The 17588-nt window shown below is 44.9% G+C and overlaps 5 protein-coding genes across 5 annotated transcripts; 2 read left to right on the top strand and 3 right to left on the bottom strand.

Annotated features, from left to right (window-relative positions):
- Window positions 1–3: 3 nt before the first annotated feature.
- Window positions 4–707, top strand: EDB91DRAFT_1330149 (Sm-like ribonucleoprotein). The gene is made up of 3 exons (XM_041325339.1): window positions 4–32; window positions 134–210; window positions 265–707. Exons 1-3 carry the CDS (start codon window positions 19–21, stop codon window positions 534–536), a joined length of 363 nt encoding a protein of 120 aa, XP_041174050.1. The 5' UTR covers window positions 4–18; the 3' UTR covers window positions 537–707.
- Window positions 708–3849: 3142 nt separating this feature from the next.
- Window positions 3850–5566, bottom strand: EDB91DRAFT_1057787 (uncharacterized protein; the record flags this gene model as incomplete). The annotated part of the gene is made up of 2 exons (XM_041314107.1): window positions 3850–4820; window positions 5260–5566. 2 exons carry the CDS (start codon window positions 5564–5566, stop codon window positions 3850–3852), a joined length of 1278 nt encoding a protein of 425 aa, XP_041174049.1.
- Window positions 5567–8738: 3172 nt separating this feature from the next.
- Window positions 8739–10654, bottom strand: EDB91DRAFT_1251595 (uncharacterized protein; the record flags this gene model as incomplete). The annotated part of the gene is made up of 6 exons (XM_041323399.1): window positions 8739–9398; window positions 9453–9937; window positions 9993–10151; window positions 10217–10332; window positions 10392–10514; window positions 10572–10654. 6 exons carry the CDS (start codon window positions 10652–10654, stop codon window positions 8739–8741), a joined length of 1626 nt encoding a protein of 541 aa, XP_041174048.1.
- An 841-nt stretch (window positions 10655–11495) lies between these two features.
- Window positions 11496–13063, bottom strand: EDB91DRAFT_1251594 (uncharacterized protein; the record flags this gene model as incomplete). The annotated part of the gene is made up of 5 exons (XM_041323398.1): window positions 11496–11982; window positions 12032–12165; window positions 12215–12622; window positions 12672–12875; window positions 12926–13063. 5 exons carry the CDS (start codon window positions 13061–13063, stop codon window positions 11496–11498), a joined length of 1371 nt encoding a protein of 456 aa, XP_041174047.1.
- A 3083-nt stretch (window positions 13064–16146) lies between these two features.
- Window positions 16147–17573, top strand: EDB91DRAFT_1084601 (uncharacterized protein; the record flags this gene model as incomplete). The annotated part of the gene is made up of 5 exons (XM_041315795.1): window positions 16147–16283; window positions 16342–16472; window positions 16524–16732; window positions 16782–17197; window positions 17276–17573. 5 exons carry the CDS (start codon window positions 16147–16149, stop codon window positions 17571–17573), a joined length of 1191 nt encoding a protein of 396 aa, XP_041174046.1.
- Between the last annotated feature and the right edge of the window lie 15 nt (window positions 17574–17588).

Here is a 17588-nt window from a genome sequence, read left to right as displayed (position 1 = left end):
TGGTTGGAGATATTCACCATGAAGCTTGTAAGGTGAATATCGCACTTATTTCATCGTACTCCACTAATCTCAAAAGTTTTCTCTATTCGAGCATTGCAAGGGTTGGGCGCTGACCCTAAGTTATTTTCATCAGATTCTTGATGAAACTCAATAATGAGACTGTGACCGTCGAGCTCAAGAATGGCTCAGTAGTACATGGAACAATCACCGGTTCGTCGAATTGGTTCGTTTTCGCAAGTCTTATACCACTCTAATTATTTGTAGGTGTCGATATGCAGATGAATACCTACCTTAAAACTGTCAAGATGACAGCCCGTAATAGGGACCCAACATCCCTCGACTCCCTATCAATTCGTGGCAACAACATCCGCTATTTTGTGCTCCCTGATGCCCTTCCTCTAGATACCCTCTTGGTGGACGACGCACCGAAGCCGAAAGGCAGGAAGAAGGATGATGCGCGCGAAAGGGGAAGGGGACGAGGGATGGACCATGGACGTGGTCGGGGAAGAGGAAGGGGACGAGGAAGGGGTTTCTGATGGTATGGTCAGAAAATCGTGATTATTTCACTGTCAGTTGCGTTTGCTCTTTGTTATTACCTGAAATAGTATGCCGAGCTTGTCTCGCTATTCAAGGACAGTGCTACTTTCAGTCAGCCATCCCAAACTCAAATGATCCACGCTTATCTGGTCTCTGAGTACTGATCTTATAGGCTTCAATCTCCCTGACGTCCTTACACACAGGGAAGTACCGGTGGTGTGGTGGGAGAGCACGTCAATCAGGGAGGTTCTTCTATTCCTACCTCACTTATAGCAACTCATCTCAAGGTCGCATCATCCACAGAATTCCAAAGCTCCTTCGCAAGACCTTCTATGTCGATCATTGATCATCGCTGCCTCTCCGTCGGCTCCGATACCTGCCTACCGGCGTTATATTTTCAATACGCACACTGGGCTGTACTTCCCGCACCGATGGCCACTTCTCCAGACACGGTTGCAAACACTGAGGCGCATATAACGCCACTGTCTAGATGGGAAAATGGGGGCTTGATAATGAACTTCGGAAAAAAATACTCGGCATTGTGAATTAGGATAAGCCAAAAAGACTTTTGATAGGTGGGTTGACCTTGGCACAACCTAATCTCCAATGTGCTGTAATCTTTCAATTGAGCATTTGAGCCACTCAGCAAGATTTTACTGCAATGCCGAAAAGTTGTGTAGATGGGAGGTCTATGTACCCCAAGCTGCTGTGGATGAAGTCCATATCGAGACTTCACCATGCCACAATGGCTGAATCAATTTCCACTCTACTGGCTTCTGTACTAACGATTGCAATTGATGACGAGCAACATTAATATTGAAGGTACGTGGAACAAACTTTCACGAGCTTCCGTGAATTTTCAGTACCTGCACAGTAAGCCATTCTCGAATCAGCATTCGCCGTTCACCAGCACTGACATTAATTATCAAGTGATTGGGCCGGCTATCCCGTCATAGAGGTCCATGATTGGTTTTTGAACATCGACTCTGAATTGACTCGTGTGGTCTCGCCGTTGAGGTGTAATGGAGTGGTTGTGCTTGTCCTCGCGGTACATGATGTTCGCCGATACAATGATCATGCCGCTGTACCGTGCGCATTCAAATTGCTATCACATTTTTGATTTAAGCTGAAGCATTGTCGCAATCCAGATATTTTCTTGGTGGATCTGAGCACTGAATCATGTCACGCCGCTCTTCACGCAAACTTGTGAGTGACTGGACTACGACCCAGTTTCCACCAGAAGTTACTTACATGTTGCAGGAATGTATGGCATTGGAGTGGCCCTATCTCAGAGTAAGTGTTTTATCCTAGCAATGCCATGAAGATGTCGTTAAAGCTTGTTTTGTCTAACCAGAAATATTGATAGTTCGGACGTGGGCACTTTGAGGAAGAATCAAAGCCCTCGGGATTTCTCTCTTCGTTGAGTCGGCTCTTGCATCTGTTGTGTCACCGTATAGCGCAGGCAGTAATGCCAACATTTTGACATGTGAGTCTGCGAGATCGAGCTTGCACCTTGAGTAAAATATTCTAACACGTTCTAGACTATCAAGGCTATACCTCAGGGGGCTGTTTCACCTCTACTTCAAGTAGTCTTCCCTCACGTATGGAATGTTTCTAATATGAGAGGTCAGTGCGTCATGGTTATCTTCTTCATTTCTGACGTGACATGGCCGTCGGATCGATGCTGCTGAAAGCCTACCGCCTGGGTAACGCGAATCAATTTCTCAACCCTCGACACACCCTCTGATTACTATTCCAGCTAGGGACGCACACGGTTTCCCATTTTTGTCAAAAGTCATCTTACAAGATGGTGAGGTTCGATTGGCATCGTCATTTGTGGCACGTCGACGCTAGCAGGAATTGTGTTCTATATTATGTTCGGTAAGGATTCTCTTCTACATACCTACAACACGCCGAGTAAATGAATCGCGCAGTTCTACTCCCCTTCAATGGAACAGTTGCTCCTCTACTACCGGTGAGCAGTATCTCGAAAGCCTCAGTGTGTCATACATACTCATATGCACCAGGCGAGCATCTCAAGTGTTTTTGTGATGTATGGTCTACACAACATAAAGTTCAATTCTCGCTCTACAGCCCCACCCGGATTTGTCATTCCATTTTCGCATCTCGTGTGATACCGCATGTACGGGCCGCCGACAAATGAAGAACTGAAGATCATGCATTAGCATCAGGTCTCGCGTTTGCCACCCTTCCAAGACGCGATGAGATGGGGACTGGATGATCGCCGCAAGACCAAACCTAACCGTTCAACCAAGATAAGCTGAGTGTGGTGGCGATTCAGCTCCAATTACTAGTGACCCAGTCATACTTATCTTCGAATTTATGCCTCATCATTGGTCGAGAGTTCACTCGGGTGTTCAACATAGAGTTTGGTCATTCCAGAGTCATTGTTAAGCAATGCCAACTATCAAACTGGGACAAGGGCGGTTTTACCCCCAGTACTTACTGGCACCCCGGGCACACTTACTGATCTTTTGTACTACTATGAAACCAAAAACAGGTGAATTTCACCGACCTGATCACCTGCTGAATTGGTGAGGATCACGAGCTTACAAAGTGCCAATCACCACCATCCGGTTGAGGTCATCATGTAAATAGGTACATAATAGTGGGTGATTAAAATCGGCGAGTTCATCGTCTCGTCAAAAGGTCTTTCGGGTGACGAATATCACCACATTTCCTGGTACTTGACTATTCACCAGTAGCTACTTGATAACCCGCATTTTATACCATAGTCGATAGCACTCGATATAGAACTCGGTTATTCTAGGATTATTGCAATGCCGTTAACGCCATTAGGTGGAGTCGATAACATGTATCATCCAGACTACGACAGGTTAGTGATGTCCAAAAACATATCCAGAAGCTTTAAAAGGGCTTTCTATACACAACCATCGCTGATGGATGGACGTCTGAGTTAGTGGGTCACAGATTTAGGGGAACTTAGAATGTCAACACACATACGTAGGCATCTGTCGTCCGTATCCTCGGCATCGTCCTCCGTAGCCAGAACAGCTCTGAGATCATATCGCAAGATCTAATTGTGGGCCTACAACACAATAATCGGTACAGTCCGGCGAAGTCATTCTATCACTGGTGCATACTGGGAGGAGTGCGAGGGATGTACTGGTGAACAATTGAGATCTGTCACGACCATTTCTTGATTTTCACCACCTCCATTTTCAGGCTTGAGTAATGAATACATATAACATACAGCAGATATACAGCGGATATACAGCGGAGCATGGAGCTGCCAAGTATGAAGTACATAACAAGTATCACAAGTAAGAACTACAAGTGCGGCAACAAATAAGCCCACGACACCGTCTCGAATGCGCCAGGACGAAGATTGCGTAAAGTGGTGAGCATAAGTGTGAAGATGATGACACGTGCTGTTACATACAGTAGGATTCCAGGAAACATTACGATAAACGAAAGCCTCAGTGTTTTCTTTTTTTCAGTTTTCGGAATAAACAGGAGGTATACCAGCAAATGAAACCATTGTGTGAAAGTTATATAGATAGCGCTCACGCGCCATAAGACCTGTTCTTGATATGTGGGGAACGGATAAAACCAAGCGGTACAGTGGATGCCGCCAAAGATGGTTCCCATAAAAAGGCCAACCAACGTGAGAACATTGCTTTCCTGACGTTCTAGTTTGACGTTGCCACTGTCGCACGTTGGGACTTGTAGCTTTCGAGGGGACATGACATTTATGCCAATGAGTCGCACAACTGAGTCGACGAGTGAAACAGCAACGATCTCTATAGATATTTCGAGGTCATCGTTTTCAGAGGCGCTGAGGGGGACATAATCGGCAGGGGTAGAATTGATTGGGGTGTACACGTACTTATCAAAACAGACCTCTGCCAGCTTGGCCTTGGTCGACTTCCAGTAGACTGGATGAGAGCATTGTACACCGAGAGGCTTATTCCACCACACAGCATATGTAATGAAATTGAGAACCGCAAAAGCGAGTGTCCCTACCTCGAGCTGTGTGGTCTCAAGGTGATAAATGGCGCGGGAAATGAGTTGCAGGATAAACCAGGCCACTTGAAGGATGATCAATCCTTTTGATATCGCATTGCCTTTGCTCCGATCGCGGATCTGCTTTGCTGTCAGGGTGGGGACATCAATAGATCCAGCACGTATCAGATCGAGAAGGTGGTCAGGCAACAGTATATGGTAAGGTTCTCCGTCCACATAGAGCATGAAACCGCCCATCAGCGCAAAGAAGCTGTGAGTCTGAGTCCATGCGTAATCTAAGGATGCACACGAGTCAAATTTCACGTACGATTCAAGAAATAATGAGTCAAACTTACCTTCAGATTGCTCTGAAGTATAAGCCCTAAACCATTCCTTGAATCGCTTCGTAAGAGTACATGTTCCTTCATGTCCTAAGTTGGAATACAATGAATTACCAAAGAAACACTAGTTCAGATGATTTACCTTTAGCGTGCGCTGGTGCAGATGATTCACTTTTAGCATGTGCTATGAGAGCCTGGGTGCCGTCATGATCTTAAGGCACAGGCAAGAGATAAGGAAACACATTCAGGATGCAAGATGGAATGTGGAGTTCACCTTCGTATTGAAGTACTTCAGTACACTCATTCTCTAAGGAAATACATGCTGAGTCCCCCAATGAACGTATCCAGAGTGTTAAACAGTAGGACTCACCTTCAAACCGCTCTTGTGGATGACGAACGCTGAAATGCTTCCTAAACTCTGTTGAAATATGACGAGCCCAGAGCCACTGGCGCAATGCCCAAACAGCGAGCAGCTCAGGAACAAGCAGGGCAGCTACCATGATGCCCAAGTGTAGCAATAAAACACGAACGGGACTGTCCTTAGGACTCGGAATATTGGGGTGGATGGCACTGTATGTGCATGCAAAGACGGTCAGAGCGCAAGTAAGGACGATGCTCCACAGGGTTCTATAGTTCGCGCATGACGAGGCTGCAGAGCCGTCACTGGTAAAATTTGGATTAGTAGTAGGCGCGGCTTGCATCCCTCGAACAAGGTAGAAAACGCAGAGAAGTAGGCGCATTGCTGGATGCTTCGGGAAGGAGGTTTTGACATTGCATGTCAAATGCTCGCTATTAGTATTTCCCTGATTGATTGGCAGGCGTCATATCTTAATGGGACCTGACAGGAGTGAGAATGTTTGCCTGGTGTTGCGGTGAAGCAAGCAGTGTCCAATGACCTAAAAACCTGATTCGGTTAACAAAGACTCCTCGTTGATGGAACACTTTTCGTAAGGCTCTGGACTTGTTCTCGTAGGTACTTGTTTTTGGTTAACTCCCACCTTGTTCGCCAATCACATGCTGTCCCTAGCCATAGAGACTGTAGAGAAGCAGTCATTAATCGTTCGAGTGCTCTTGCTGATGGGAATACTGAAAGTCAGGGTTTGTATCTTGGGACCGAAGTAGACATCGGAACTTCCCTGAGGACATCTACTTATCTACCGAGATAAGCGTGCTGCATGAGATTGTATCTGACGTACAAACCTTGCGAAAGAGTTCAGTGGTGCCAGGCACATTTTCTCTTGGAGATTGGGCTTTCCTATAGTTTTTCAGCACATAATTATGGGCCGGGATGAGTAACTCGTAAAGAAATACATATCATGCACTCGGCAGATGCAGCCAGCGCCTCAGTTTTGCTTCGTGTCCATTGTCTCGCAGGTGACTGAGCGAATCAAGATGGTAAGAAAGTCCTAGTGGCGCGGGAGTCCGGTTCCGAAAATCTTGTTCAACAAGAAATATGGGAAGATAGCATGAAGGAAAACTACAGTTGAATAAGAATACTGCAGGGGCTTCCGAGTATAAACGACAAACAACGGTTAGAACTTGGCACGCGCTTCGACTCGTCATGTGAATGCCAGCATGGCATGTATATGTCCATAGGAGGTAGTGGCCGGGCCTGGCTTAAAATTGTATTAAGGAGGCCAGTTATAAGGATGAGCCCCGAGAATTGCAATGTCACGCAAGCACTTCAACTCTCCAGGTGATTGAAAGGAGGTTTCTGGTGCTGTAGAGTATACAACCTGTCGTAATCAGGAATGTCGGCCTCGGCAAGGACGTGCTCGAGATCCTCGATGAACTTGTTGGACGACTAGGACTCGTGGGTTGAGTCAGACGTCACCATCGAGCTTCGGTATTTTAGGGGGTGAGAGTCTCCATCGATGGAAGTGTCGAGCGAGCTGGATCCGAGGGACGGTCAACGCGAAGGCAGGTACCTGACCAAGGAGAAAAAGAGGCAACTTGAGCTCAGAAAACAACGAACATTCATTTTACTGTGAATCAACGTTAACCTTAAAAAAAAGTTCCTCTCTCTCGACTTTCTGTCGATACATGGACGAAGAGAGGAGACAACAACGCAAGTGAAGTTCACGAGTGTTTACCTAGCTTGTACGTACCTCTCTCAGCCAGCCCGAAGAAGCTCAGACGATGTCGTTCCGGATCTGTTTCCCAATATTCACCGGATCTCCCCGGACTCGCGTGCGGGGGAGGTGTGACTAATACAAACTAGCCCACACCCGTTGTGCCTTCGGCACATGTCTACATATTACATTTACAAAATACTATATACTTTTATTTTAGTTCTGAGGACAGAGGACACGGGAGAATTTTTTGGGAAGGGCAAGAGTCAACAGCAAGACACAAACAGTGAGACTGAAGTTTACCTGGGACACTGGCTTGCAATCCCGTGGCCTCGTACCTCGGTCAGCGGGATGCAAGCCAGTGTCCCAGGTAAACTTCAGTCTCACTGTTTGTGTCTTGCTGTTGACTCTTGCCCTTCCCAAAAAATTCTCCCATGTCTCTGTCCTATTTTCTGCTTTCCCATTTCTCATTTCTCATTTCCTATCTCCCTCCTGTCTCCTGTCTCCCATCTCCCATGTCCCATCTCCCCATTCACCCCATTTCTCCATTCTCCACCTTCCCATTCCCATGTTTACCCATTGCCCATTTTTCCTATCTTTATATTTTCGCATTTTTATGTATACAGAATTACAGTACATATATACATCATTGTTGTTTTCACATTTTTCTATTTGCTTAGTGTTCCTCCCCTTGTTGTGGCTTAACCAATTTTGGACAGTGAGGTCGTATAGTAAGGCAGACCCTTCAGTCATTTTTCATGTAGAACCCCTGCCCTGGATGTGCCAAAAGGTTGTAGAATCATGGCTAGCCAGTCCCCGGCCGGTGCATGTAGAATAAGTGCTGGCCGGTGTACTATCTTATTATCACTTCAGTATCATTATTTCATGTAGGATAGGTACTGGCAGGTGTACAGTATGCCAATGTCTTTCATGTAGGATTAGTGCTGGCCGAGGTATAATAGGCCAATGTCTTTCATGTAGGATTGGTGCTGGCCGATATATCATATGACATATACTAGCCATAAGATCAAGCTGGCTGGTATATGTAGAATATATCTACTGCAGTCTGATTTCATTAGTAGACTGGCCAGCTTGTATCTACGTGGGTAGGAGCATGGCTGGCCAGTTCATAGTCCTTAAGTTAATATACTGGCCATTGAGTGTACTAACCATAGGATCAGGCTGGCTAGTATATGTAGTCATTGGTGAACTGGCCAGTCTGTATATACATATGTAGGAACATGGCTGGCCGATTGGCTTATATTTGACTAGCAAACCGGCCAGCATGGTTCCACATGTGTAAGACCATGGCTGGCCAGTTTGCTTATATTTGACTAGCAAACCTGCCAGTTTGCTAATATTTCACTAGCAAATCGGCCAGCATGGTTCCACATGTGTAAGACCATGGCTGGCCAGTTTGCTTATATTTCAATAGCAAACCGGCCAGCATGGTTCCACATGTGTATGACCATGGCTGGCCAGTTTGCTTATATTTGACTAGCAAACCTGCCAGTTTGCTAATATTTCACTAGCAAACCGGCCAGCATGGTTCCATGTGTGTAAGACCATGGCTGGCCAGTTTGCTTATATTTGACTAGCACACCGGCCAGCCTGGTTCTACATGTGTAGGAACATGGCTGGCCAGTGTAGAGCTTTTAAATTATCACTTTTCATTAGTATACTGGCCTTTTTTCGTCTATGTATGTAGGAGCTAATGGTTCAATTCTTGTCCAAGTCTTGACAAGTAGATATATTTGTTGTACAAAATTGATCAGCAATGAAGACAAAGGAGTATATAAGATCAGTTCTGGGCTCTCTTAGAAGGTTTCCTTGGCCTGCCTGATCTGCGGACTTCAGGCTCAATCCTAGGCTTCTTAGACTCACTGGTCGAAGCTTGGGGCATTCTTCTCTTCCTCCCTTTCTGCTCCTGCTCCTGCTCCTGCTGCTGCTCCTGCTGCTCCTGCTGCTCCTGCTGCTCCTGCTGCTCCTGCTGCTCCTGCTGCTGCTCCTCATGCTCCTCCTCCTGCTCCTCCTCCTCCTGTGTCTCCTTCACCTTCTCCTTCCCCTTTGTCAAAACAACTTCCTCCCCTGGCACCTCACCAAGTCCCCCTTTTGCCAGCTTCTCTATGTGCTCAACAACTGTGGCCAAGACCTGCCGAACAACTTGATCAAGAGAAACCAAGACTTCTAGATCAAAAGCAGAACCAGGTAGGTAGAAAGGTGTATTGGGGTCAGCCTCATCTTCTTCATACTCTATGACGCGTTTAGACTCTCTATAGAGGAGCCCAATTCCTAGAATCACTGGCATGGCAGATGCTGCCCCTGAGATTGGAGATGTTCGTAGCTTATCCAAGCTAGCCTTCAAAGTGTCATAAGACACATGCATGTCCTCAGGAAGATAAGATTCTCCCCAAGACCAGTTAGCCCAGATAGGCAAATCTGGATTCTCCTCTGAAGTTGGCTATTGGACGAACTATGAGCTATGAGATTAAGATACACTCAAAGTTATACTGACCTTCTGCTTGGCCAACTTTGCCAGATCCCTAATGGCATCTATAAGCTCCAGGTAGTCGTCATTCTTGCTTAGAGATTCGAGGAATGCATATCGATCATCGATTGAAACATCATCTGGGGTTGTGTCGGCCGGCTGGGTTCTACGTTCTGTGAAATCAGAGCTGTTCAAGGAAGGAAGCCGGTCGCTGTCTTCTTCGTCTGAGTCAAGTAAGCTTACTCTTTTCTCCTTAGACTTCTTCTTTCTTTCTTCATTCCTTACATTTGCCCGCACATCACCATCCTTGGCTTTGACAAAAACAACTAGCTTCTTGTTTGCAGCCGAATTTCGTTCCCAATGGTTCCATAGATGATTTACCTCCTCAGTCTTCATATGAGAAGGGTCTTTGACCACAAATGCAGTGGGAACAGAACCATGTTCCAAATAATTGGACGAGGCAGCAGTTATCACACCCCAAGGCACAGGTCTAGAGCCCCCAGTGCAGACTTCTACAAACCAAAGCATCAATCAAATGCTAACAAATATGAAGACATAAGAACTTACTATACGCAGTATGAAATATACCCCTAATAAATTCATGTTGGCCCCTAAGGCTAATACCAACACGACTAGGAAGTTTGGCATATCCATCGTCATCTAGGATAATTTCGGGTATAGCATCCTCATTGTCTGAACCCTCGAGGTCCTGATCATCTGAAGGATCTATTAGTTTGAGTGAATAATTAGTGTTAGTACGCGCAAGATTCAAATTCCAATTAGCCACATACAAAACTCGGTCTTTGACCATTCTGCAAAGGATTCAAATCCAGTTGCAGTCCACTCCTTAATCCCATTGGAGCTGACAGAAAACCTCTTCTTGACATTTTGAGGGTCGGTTTCATGTCTACATAGTGATTAGTTAGTCTAGTTAGCCTTGAGAATTACGAAAGTTCAATCACTTACAGACTGACAGACAATGTCTGACTAGCTTTTTTCTTGTGGCTAATGAACATCACCACTCGACAACCCATAGTACGTCGTATTTGCTCTGAAAAGTCTTCAAGTGTTTTCTTGAGGTTGTTCTTCCTATACCTTAAGGAAGATCTTAGACGAGATCAATAGTAAATCTTAAGTCAAACTTACACTACTTGACTTTCTTCTGGTGCCCCCTCCCTATTCCATTTTGTCATGGCGAACTTGACCTCCTCCTGTTGCAAAGGGGACATATTGTCAAACCATTGCCTCGCATGGCCAGTCCGATACTTGATTGAATGTTGGACTCCTTTCCTTCTCTGCTCATCCTTGTCAAACTTATCTATTTCTTCCTTGAACAACCTCTGTGCAACATCCCATTCGGTAAGTGATTTCTTGTAGAAGGACGCTTCTCTTGGACGACTTGTGGCCTCTCGTTCCTCGGCCTCTTCCTTGTAGGCGATGATTTGGGAACAGTATTGTTTTATCTCCTATATGTAGCATTCACCCATCAATCAAATGTATCTACATACACAATTAAAATTTTGTTACCTTTTCAAAGAAGTAGGCAATTGGGGCGCATCTTCATCTTCAAGTTCCTTTTGGGCTTCAAGTATAGCCTTACGAATTTTCTTCACCATTCGTTTGAGAGCCTGTGGTGAATCTGCAGTCACAATACCTTGATGATAATGATCAAGAATATATTTATAGCAAGTTGTCCAGTCAGAAGCCATTGTAGTTCAGTCAAAAAAAAAGGCTGAAAATTTTGATAGAGCTGACGAGTACTTGCGGTAGGAGGGCGGCTGGCCGACAAACTGATTTGAATCCCATATTTAGGCACTGTAACATTATTCATATGACCATATTAAGATTCAAGATTAGCATTAAGATCCTCAATCACATGATACAACTACATAACCTTGGCTCAAATACAAATACATGTGCGGACTTACTTAGACGGTATAAAAAAATAGAAATCCGTCAATCAAAGTAGTTAAATTCAAGATTTAACTACACATGTAAAATGAGCTACAAAACCTGGCTGAAAAGTAACATAGGTGACAAAACAAACATGTGCAACAACTCCAGACAAATCTATTCAAAGTCGTCCTCAGCAGGAGTACTGGGTGTGGGTTCCAAGGGAATGGAAATCCAACAAGAACCAGGCCGCTTACCAGGAAGAAGCACCCTTGAATTAGCTGGTTGGGAGAATGAGAACCCTTTCCTGCAAGCATCATTCTTGCATTCAAAGTGGTACACCTTGCCCACATTGACAGAACGCCAAGCATTGATCCAGCCACACTGGGGGCACTGAACTGGCAAGTATTGCCCCCATGGGCGGAGTTCAGTATGAGTCCAGGCGTACTGGGTAACGGTTAACGAGCCACTGCTATTCGGCATCATCAAGAACACGTTGCTATGACGCCCCAATTTGTAGGATTGTCCCAACATATCGGGGAATGCGACCTGAATGGCAAAGCACCCAATCAGAACAAGTTCTGCGAAGGCCAGAAGAAGGTGAGTTGCGAAGGTGGGTTGGAAGCGAACGGCGTTGAAGCCAATAGTGGCAGTCATGCGATGACTAGCATCTAAAGTTAGTTTTCAGAACCTAAGACAACAAAAACACTTACTTGATAACCGCCGCTTGCAGGCATGCAAACGAAGTTGGTTTGTTGATCAGCGCGCCACAAGACAACAGCCAAAGGTAAGATTCTGCGGCGCCACGAATCAATGGGTCCCAAGGTGAAAGGAGAATGTCCAAAACCTGTTGTAGACATGAGCAAGAACAAGGTCAGCCAAGAGTGACCACTTACTGTGTGAACACGCGCAGAAACATAACTCTTCTTCTTAGTTTCGTACCCCACGAACGGATCACCTTCATCGTTATCTGTATGGTTGGTGATAGCGATAACTACACGAGTCCAGGTGGACTTCAACAGCGACTGGACGGTGCGAGCTGCATCTGACTGATACTTCGCGATCTTCGTATCATTGCCAATGTCGAAGGTAACAGCTTGGAACTCGAGTCCACCGCTGGGAAAGTAAGGACGAAGGAAGTCGGCAGTAAGTTCAAAGGAACCGCCGGTCATGTCATGGTCGACGAGGACGAGATGGAGCATCAGTACCGGCGTAGAAGATAGTTGCGAGTGAAGAGAGACCTCCAGTGTGGCACGGATGGGGAGGAAGGAGGGGAACAACGGCTTGTCATTGCGGTAAAAACCCTGTAAGTCAAGTTAGGGTTAGTAAGAATGAAAGACAAATGCAACTCACAAAGTAAGGTGAGTATCCTCTGCGTCCATGCCGCTCCTTTCCTACATGGCAATAGACGCATAGGAAGGTGACGTCGTCAGCCTCTAGCTGGTGCGCGGCGCCTGAGGGGATATCTATGCAATGAGAGCACATAACCCTCGGGCACGCGTTGCACAGGAAGAGGCGATCTTCATCGACAGAACCGTCACGGCACACGATACAGAACTGTGAAAGAAGAAGCATTAGTGTTAATCAGTAAGTTAAAATTTACATACCTCATTGTGCCGGAAGGGATCACACACTTCCATCTCCTGCATTGCAGGAGCCTCTAGTGTTGAGCGTGGTAGCTTCAACATGATGCGAGGAGCAGTACCGCCGGTGGACTTCTTGCATGTTTGAAGTGTTTTGACCATTGGGCGTCTAGAACAAGAATCTATTAATGGACAGATTTTAAATCAGTAACTTACAGACTCAAAATAACACTTACAGTACTAGTAAGCAGCGCAAACAATGATAAAGTCAAGGTACTTAGAAGGAAGCGCCAGAGTTCCAAGCGTTGGTTGATTGTACAAATAAATACAAACTGACACGTTGACAATGTCGCTTGTTGTATCAACAAACAATAAGCAAACAACGCGTCACGTACCGTGTGACTTTGGACTTGGGCGAATTCAACACGTTCAACATATCACGTGAGTTTACCGTGTGACTTTGGACTTGTGCGAATTCAACACATTCAACATATCACGTGAGTTGTCAACAAACAACGACAAACGAACACGTTTATGAACTTCAACTTTACTTCTCACGGTTCATTTCTCTCTTCTTCAACGTCCCAACAATTCTTATTCCCATCACTCTTATTCTCTTATGCGTCCAGTCCTTTTAGGGCGCCTTATAGATAATCCTTTGAGTTCTTGCAGACTGCAGCTGCAAGGACTCAAAGGTACTACTCTATAGTCGCCCTTCAAAAAAAGAGTAAGTCCGCATTGTCTTTGTGCGCTGCCAACTAGCTAACTTTGTTCATCTCCATGCGCCATCCTCTCAAAGGATTTCATATAGGTAAGTAATCATTTTCTCTCACCACCATGCTGATTTTTTTCTACTTAGCGTCATTTTTATTTCCATGTACTACCCTTGACAAGTAAGTTGTTATTGTCTTGTGCCGTCATACTGATTTTCTACATAGCGTCATTTTTTCTTGACTTTATGTTTGTGCGCGCTATGTTTATAAGGTAAGTAATTACTTTCTCGCAACGCCTTGCTGATTTTCGACTTAGCGTTATGTTTTTTTACTTAGCGTTATGGGACTGGGGGTTCGCGGTGAATGCCACTTGTCAGTGGCTCCCGCTATTTGATACTGGGGGCTAGTTATGTGTTTTGTTTGATGCTGGCGGTGCATACCACTTGTCAGTGGTTCCCACTAGTTGTTTGTTCGCGGTGCATACCACTTGTCAGTGGTTCCCGCTATTTGATACTGGGGGCTAGTTTTTGACTGGTTTGTGTATTCATTCCGGTAAGTACTTTAACCTGTTGTCTTCTTGACTAAGCTTATTCCCTTTATCAAGCACTCTCACCACCCCCATTGGACTTGACTCAAGCACTTTTATTCTGCAAGTGTCATGAGAATTTTTTTCTTTCTTTACTCCGGTAAGCGCTCTCCTTTCATATGACATCAGCTTAAGCACTTGGCACAGGACTTTGAGTTTCACTTAATCAGCTTTGCTTAGTTAAGTGTCCAATCTCCTTTCAAAGTCTTATCTAACATTCACACAGGACATAGTAGCGCAATTAGTTTATTTTACTACTTACTATTTCACTTGGAGCGCAAGGCTTTGGTGAGGTTGGCCACCTCATCAAGGTCTTGCAGCTCCCCATTATCTTTCTTAATTTACCGGTTTTGAAACTTGTATTAAATGTAGTGCAAATTGTGCTTAAAATTGAAATCTGTCATGCTCTAACATCCAATTTGTTGCCGGTTGAAAAAGTCACGTGATCTTAAGAAGAGCTCAACATGAAAATTTCGCAACAAAACATCATATTGCACAGTCGTTCAAGGTCTTTCGTACCTATCAACGCTGCTAATACATAGTTATGCATGTAACTTAATGATAGAACAAAAATGTTACACAGATAGTATCAAATTCATGCGTCATACAAGGTAAACACAAATGATGTTGAAAACTCTTAGGAGTCAATGACTGTAATGAGTACTGGATCAAATACAAGGTGCATCCAAGGCAGTAATCCTTTACCACCGGCCAAGACAGCCAAGGTGAAGGCGACCGAGCCACCAATATGTCCAATACCAAATGGCAGGTGGTGATTTTATATTGGACATATTGGTGACTCGGTTATGCAACCCCCTACACCAGGCGCGATCGCTGGCACAACTCAGTTAACTCCCTCGCCATGAAGGACCCAATACAAAGTCACCATCTACCATTTTCCAACCCCTTACCCACACTCGGCGCTGGACTACCAGAACTCACCGTTCTTAACCCATGTTCCTTCACCTATTAAGGTGCCCCCTTTTTTAACCGACACTGGATTACCAGAACTCACCGTTCTTAACCTATGTTCCTTCACTTATTAGGATACCCTATTTTTTAACCGACACTGGATTACCAGAACTCACCGTTCTTAACCCATGTTCCTTCACCTATTAGAATACCCTATTTTTTAACCGACACTGGATTACCAGAACTCACCGTTCTTAACCCATGTTCCTTCACCTATTAGGATACCCTATTTTTTTAATGACGTTGGACTACCAGAACTCACCATTCTTACCCCCTGTTCCTTCACCTATTAAGGCGCCCCCTTTTTTAACCGACACTGGACTACCAGAACTCACCGTTCTTAACCTATGTTCCTTCACCTATTGAGGCGCCCCTTGTTTAACAGACCTGGACTACCAGAACTCACCGGAATTCTTAACCCATGTTCCTTCACCTATTAGGATACCCTATTTTTTTAACGACATTGGACTACCGGAACTCACCATTCTTATCCCCTGTTCCTTCACCTATTAAGGCACCCCTTTTTTAAGAGCTAGACTATCAGAACTCACCATTCTTACCCCCTGTTCCTTCACCTATTAGGATACCCCTTTTTTTTAGACTACCAGAACTCACCGTTCTTATCTGAACTATCTGAACTCACCATTTTTACCCCTCATTCCTTCTCTTATTAAGGATGGCCAACCAACCCCCTACCTACGCCAGGCATGGTTAACCCAGTGGTGCTGCAGTCACATACTGCTGCATTATAAGACTTATGATGTCACTGGGTGCCAATTGCCAATTTAGCTAAACTTCCATTATGTAAATTGCATAAGCACATTGATGCAGTCACATCATTGTTCTTATCAGTATTCTTTGATCAGAATCATGTCATATATCACTAATTTACATAAAATGATACTGGGGCTTTTAGTGCTGTGGGAGCCGGTTGAAAAATTTGCCTCGTTGAAAATTTTGCCTCTCTCACCAACATGAACCAGCTAACCAGTGAATCAACCAAGCTAAGAGTGGCTCTGACCACAAGGATCAAGGCAATCATGAGGGATTCAGCAGCAACAAGTGTCATCAAAGGGAAGATAGTACAAAGTCACCTTCTGAACAAAGCAAGGTACATTCTATATTTATCACTCCGCTGGTTAGGTGGAAACTCACTTATTCTTATCAAGGCAGCGGATTGGATTGGAGCTAAATCATTGCTTAGCAACAGCTGATGTCCGCTCAGACAAGAATTCTTCAATCTCCAATTATGAGATCAATCGGGCTGCACTCACAATTGCGCATGCAGTAGTAAATCCTTGTGAGTTATCTTGTTTTCAATAATATATCCAGATTTAAATTCAGGGGGCAGATTATGTAGACTGGGACGCCTCAAGATTTGCTGACATGGTCAAGGCATCCACACCTAGTGCTGGTGGTTCACTCTCTGAAACTGAACGGCTACAAAAGTACTTTGCAGCAGCTAAGATTGGAAAAATTTCAGCCCCAGCTACCATTGTGGACAGGGAGGGTAATATTGTGACAATTTACTTGCCCAATATTCTGTCACCTTTTCGAGTTGTATGTAAATTCTTCAACAGGGGATTCTCCTCATTAATAATTATTTTAGGATTGTGTCAACTCAGCCACCAAGGCTTTACGAAATTTGCTTCTTCGATCAATTCCGTCCTCCTCGGACAAATCGTCTTGGAGATCTCAAGGCTTTGTTATGCCAGAGGAGGGTGGAGAATTTGGGGCAGGCCGAATTACAGTATCACCAGCATATTTTATGCAAAGGCATGAGGTACTGGTCAAATCAACTTGTTTAGCTGCTTTTGACACATTCTGGCAACAGAGACTTCAAGACCCAATGGTGACCTCAGCTTCTTACAAGTCTGTTGAAGTCCAAGAGTGGCTAGCTGCCTTGTCAACCACAGAATTCTTCTGGAATGCCATTACTGCTGCCTCGGCTCCAGATCTATTCAAAGCAGGCGCCACTGCGATCAGCCGAGTTGTCCAGGAACTTCAAGAATCTGTTAAACCAGTGTCAGCGCCCATCTCTCATTGGCCCTCAATCTTCTCAGGATTAGAAATAATTGCAAATTGTACTACCTTATCACACAGGGACATTGGTGGCGCGCCTTCCCTTTTTGATCTTCTGATCAGTTTGGGTAGTGGCCATAAGGCTAAGTTGGTGTTGGCTGATGTAGGGGCAGAGCTGGATTATTACCCTGGGACAATGAACTTTATTTCCGGGAAGGTTCTACAACACTCTATTGGTCCCTGGGGTGAAGGAGAAAGGCTCGTTATCGCCCATTTTATGAAGGATAAAATACACTCCAGAGTTGCAGTATCAAGACCAGCCTTTCCAACACAAGCCTTTTTTTTAAAGATGGTGGGGCAAGGGGATAAGGGCAGATGACAGTAAAGGAGTAGA

The sequence above is a fragment of the Suillus paluster genome, assembly GCF_016628075.1.
Source record: "Suillus paluster strain FC165 chromosome Unknown EDB91scaffold_56, whole genome shotgun sequence".
Lineage (NCBI taxonomy): Eukaryota > Fungi > Basidiomycota > Agaricomycetes > Boletales > Suillaceae > Suillus > Suillus paluster.
This window is presented reverse-complemented; position numbering and strand designations above follow the sequence as displayed.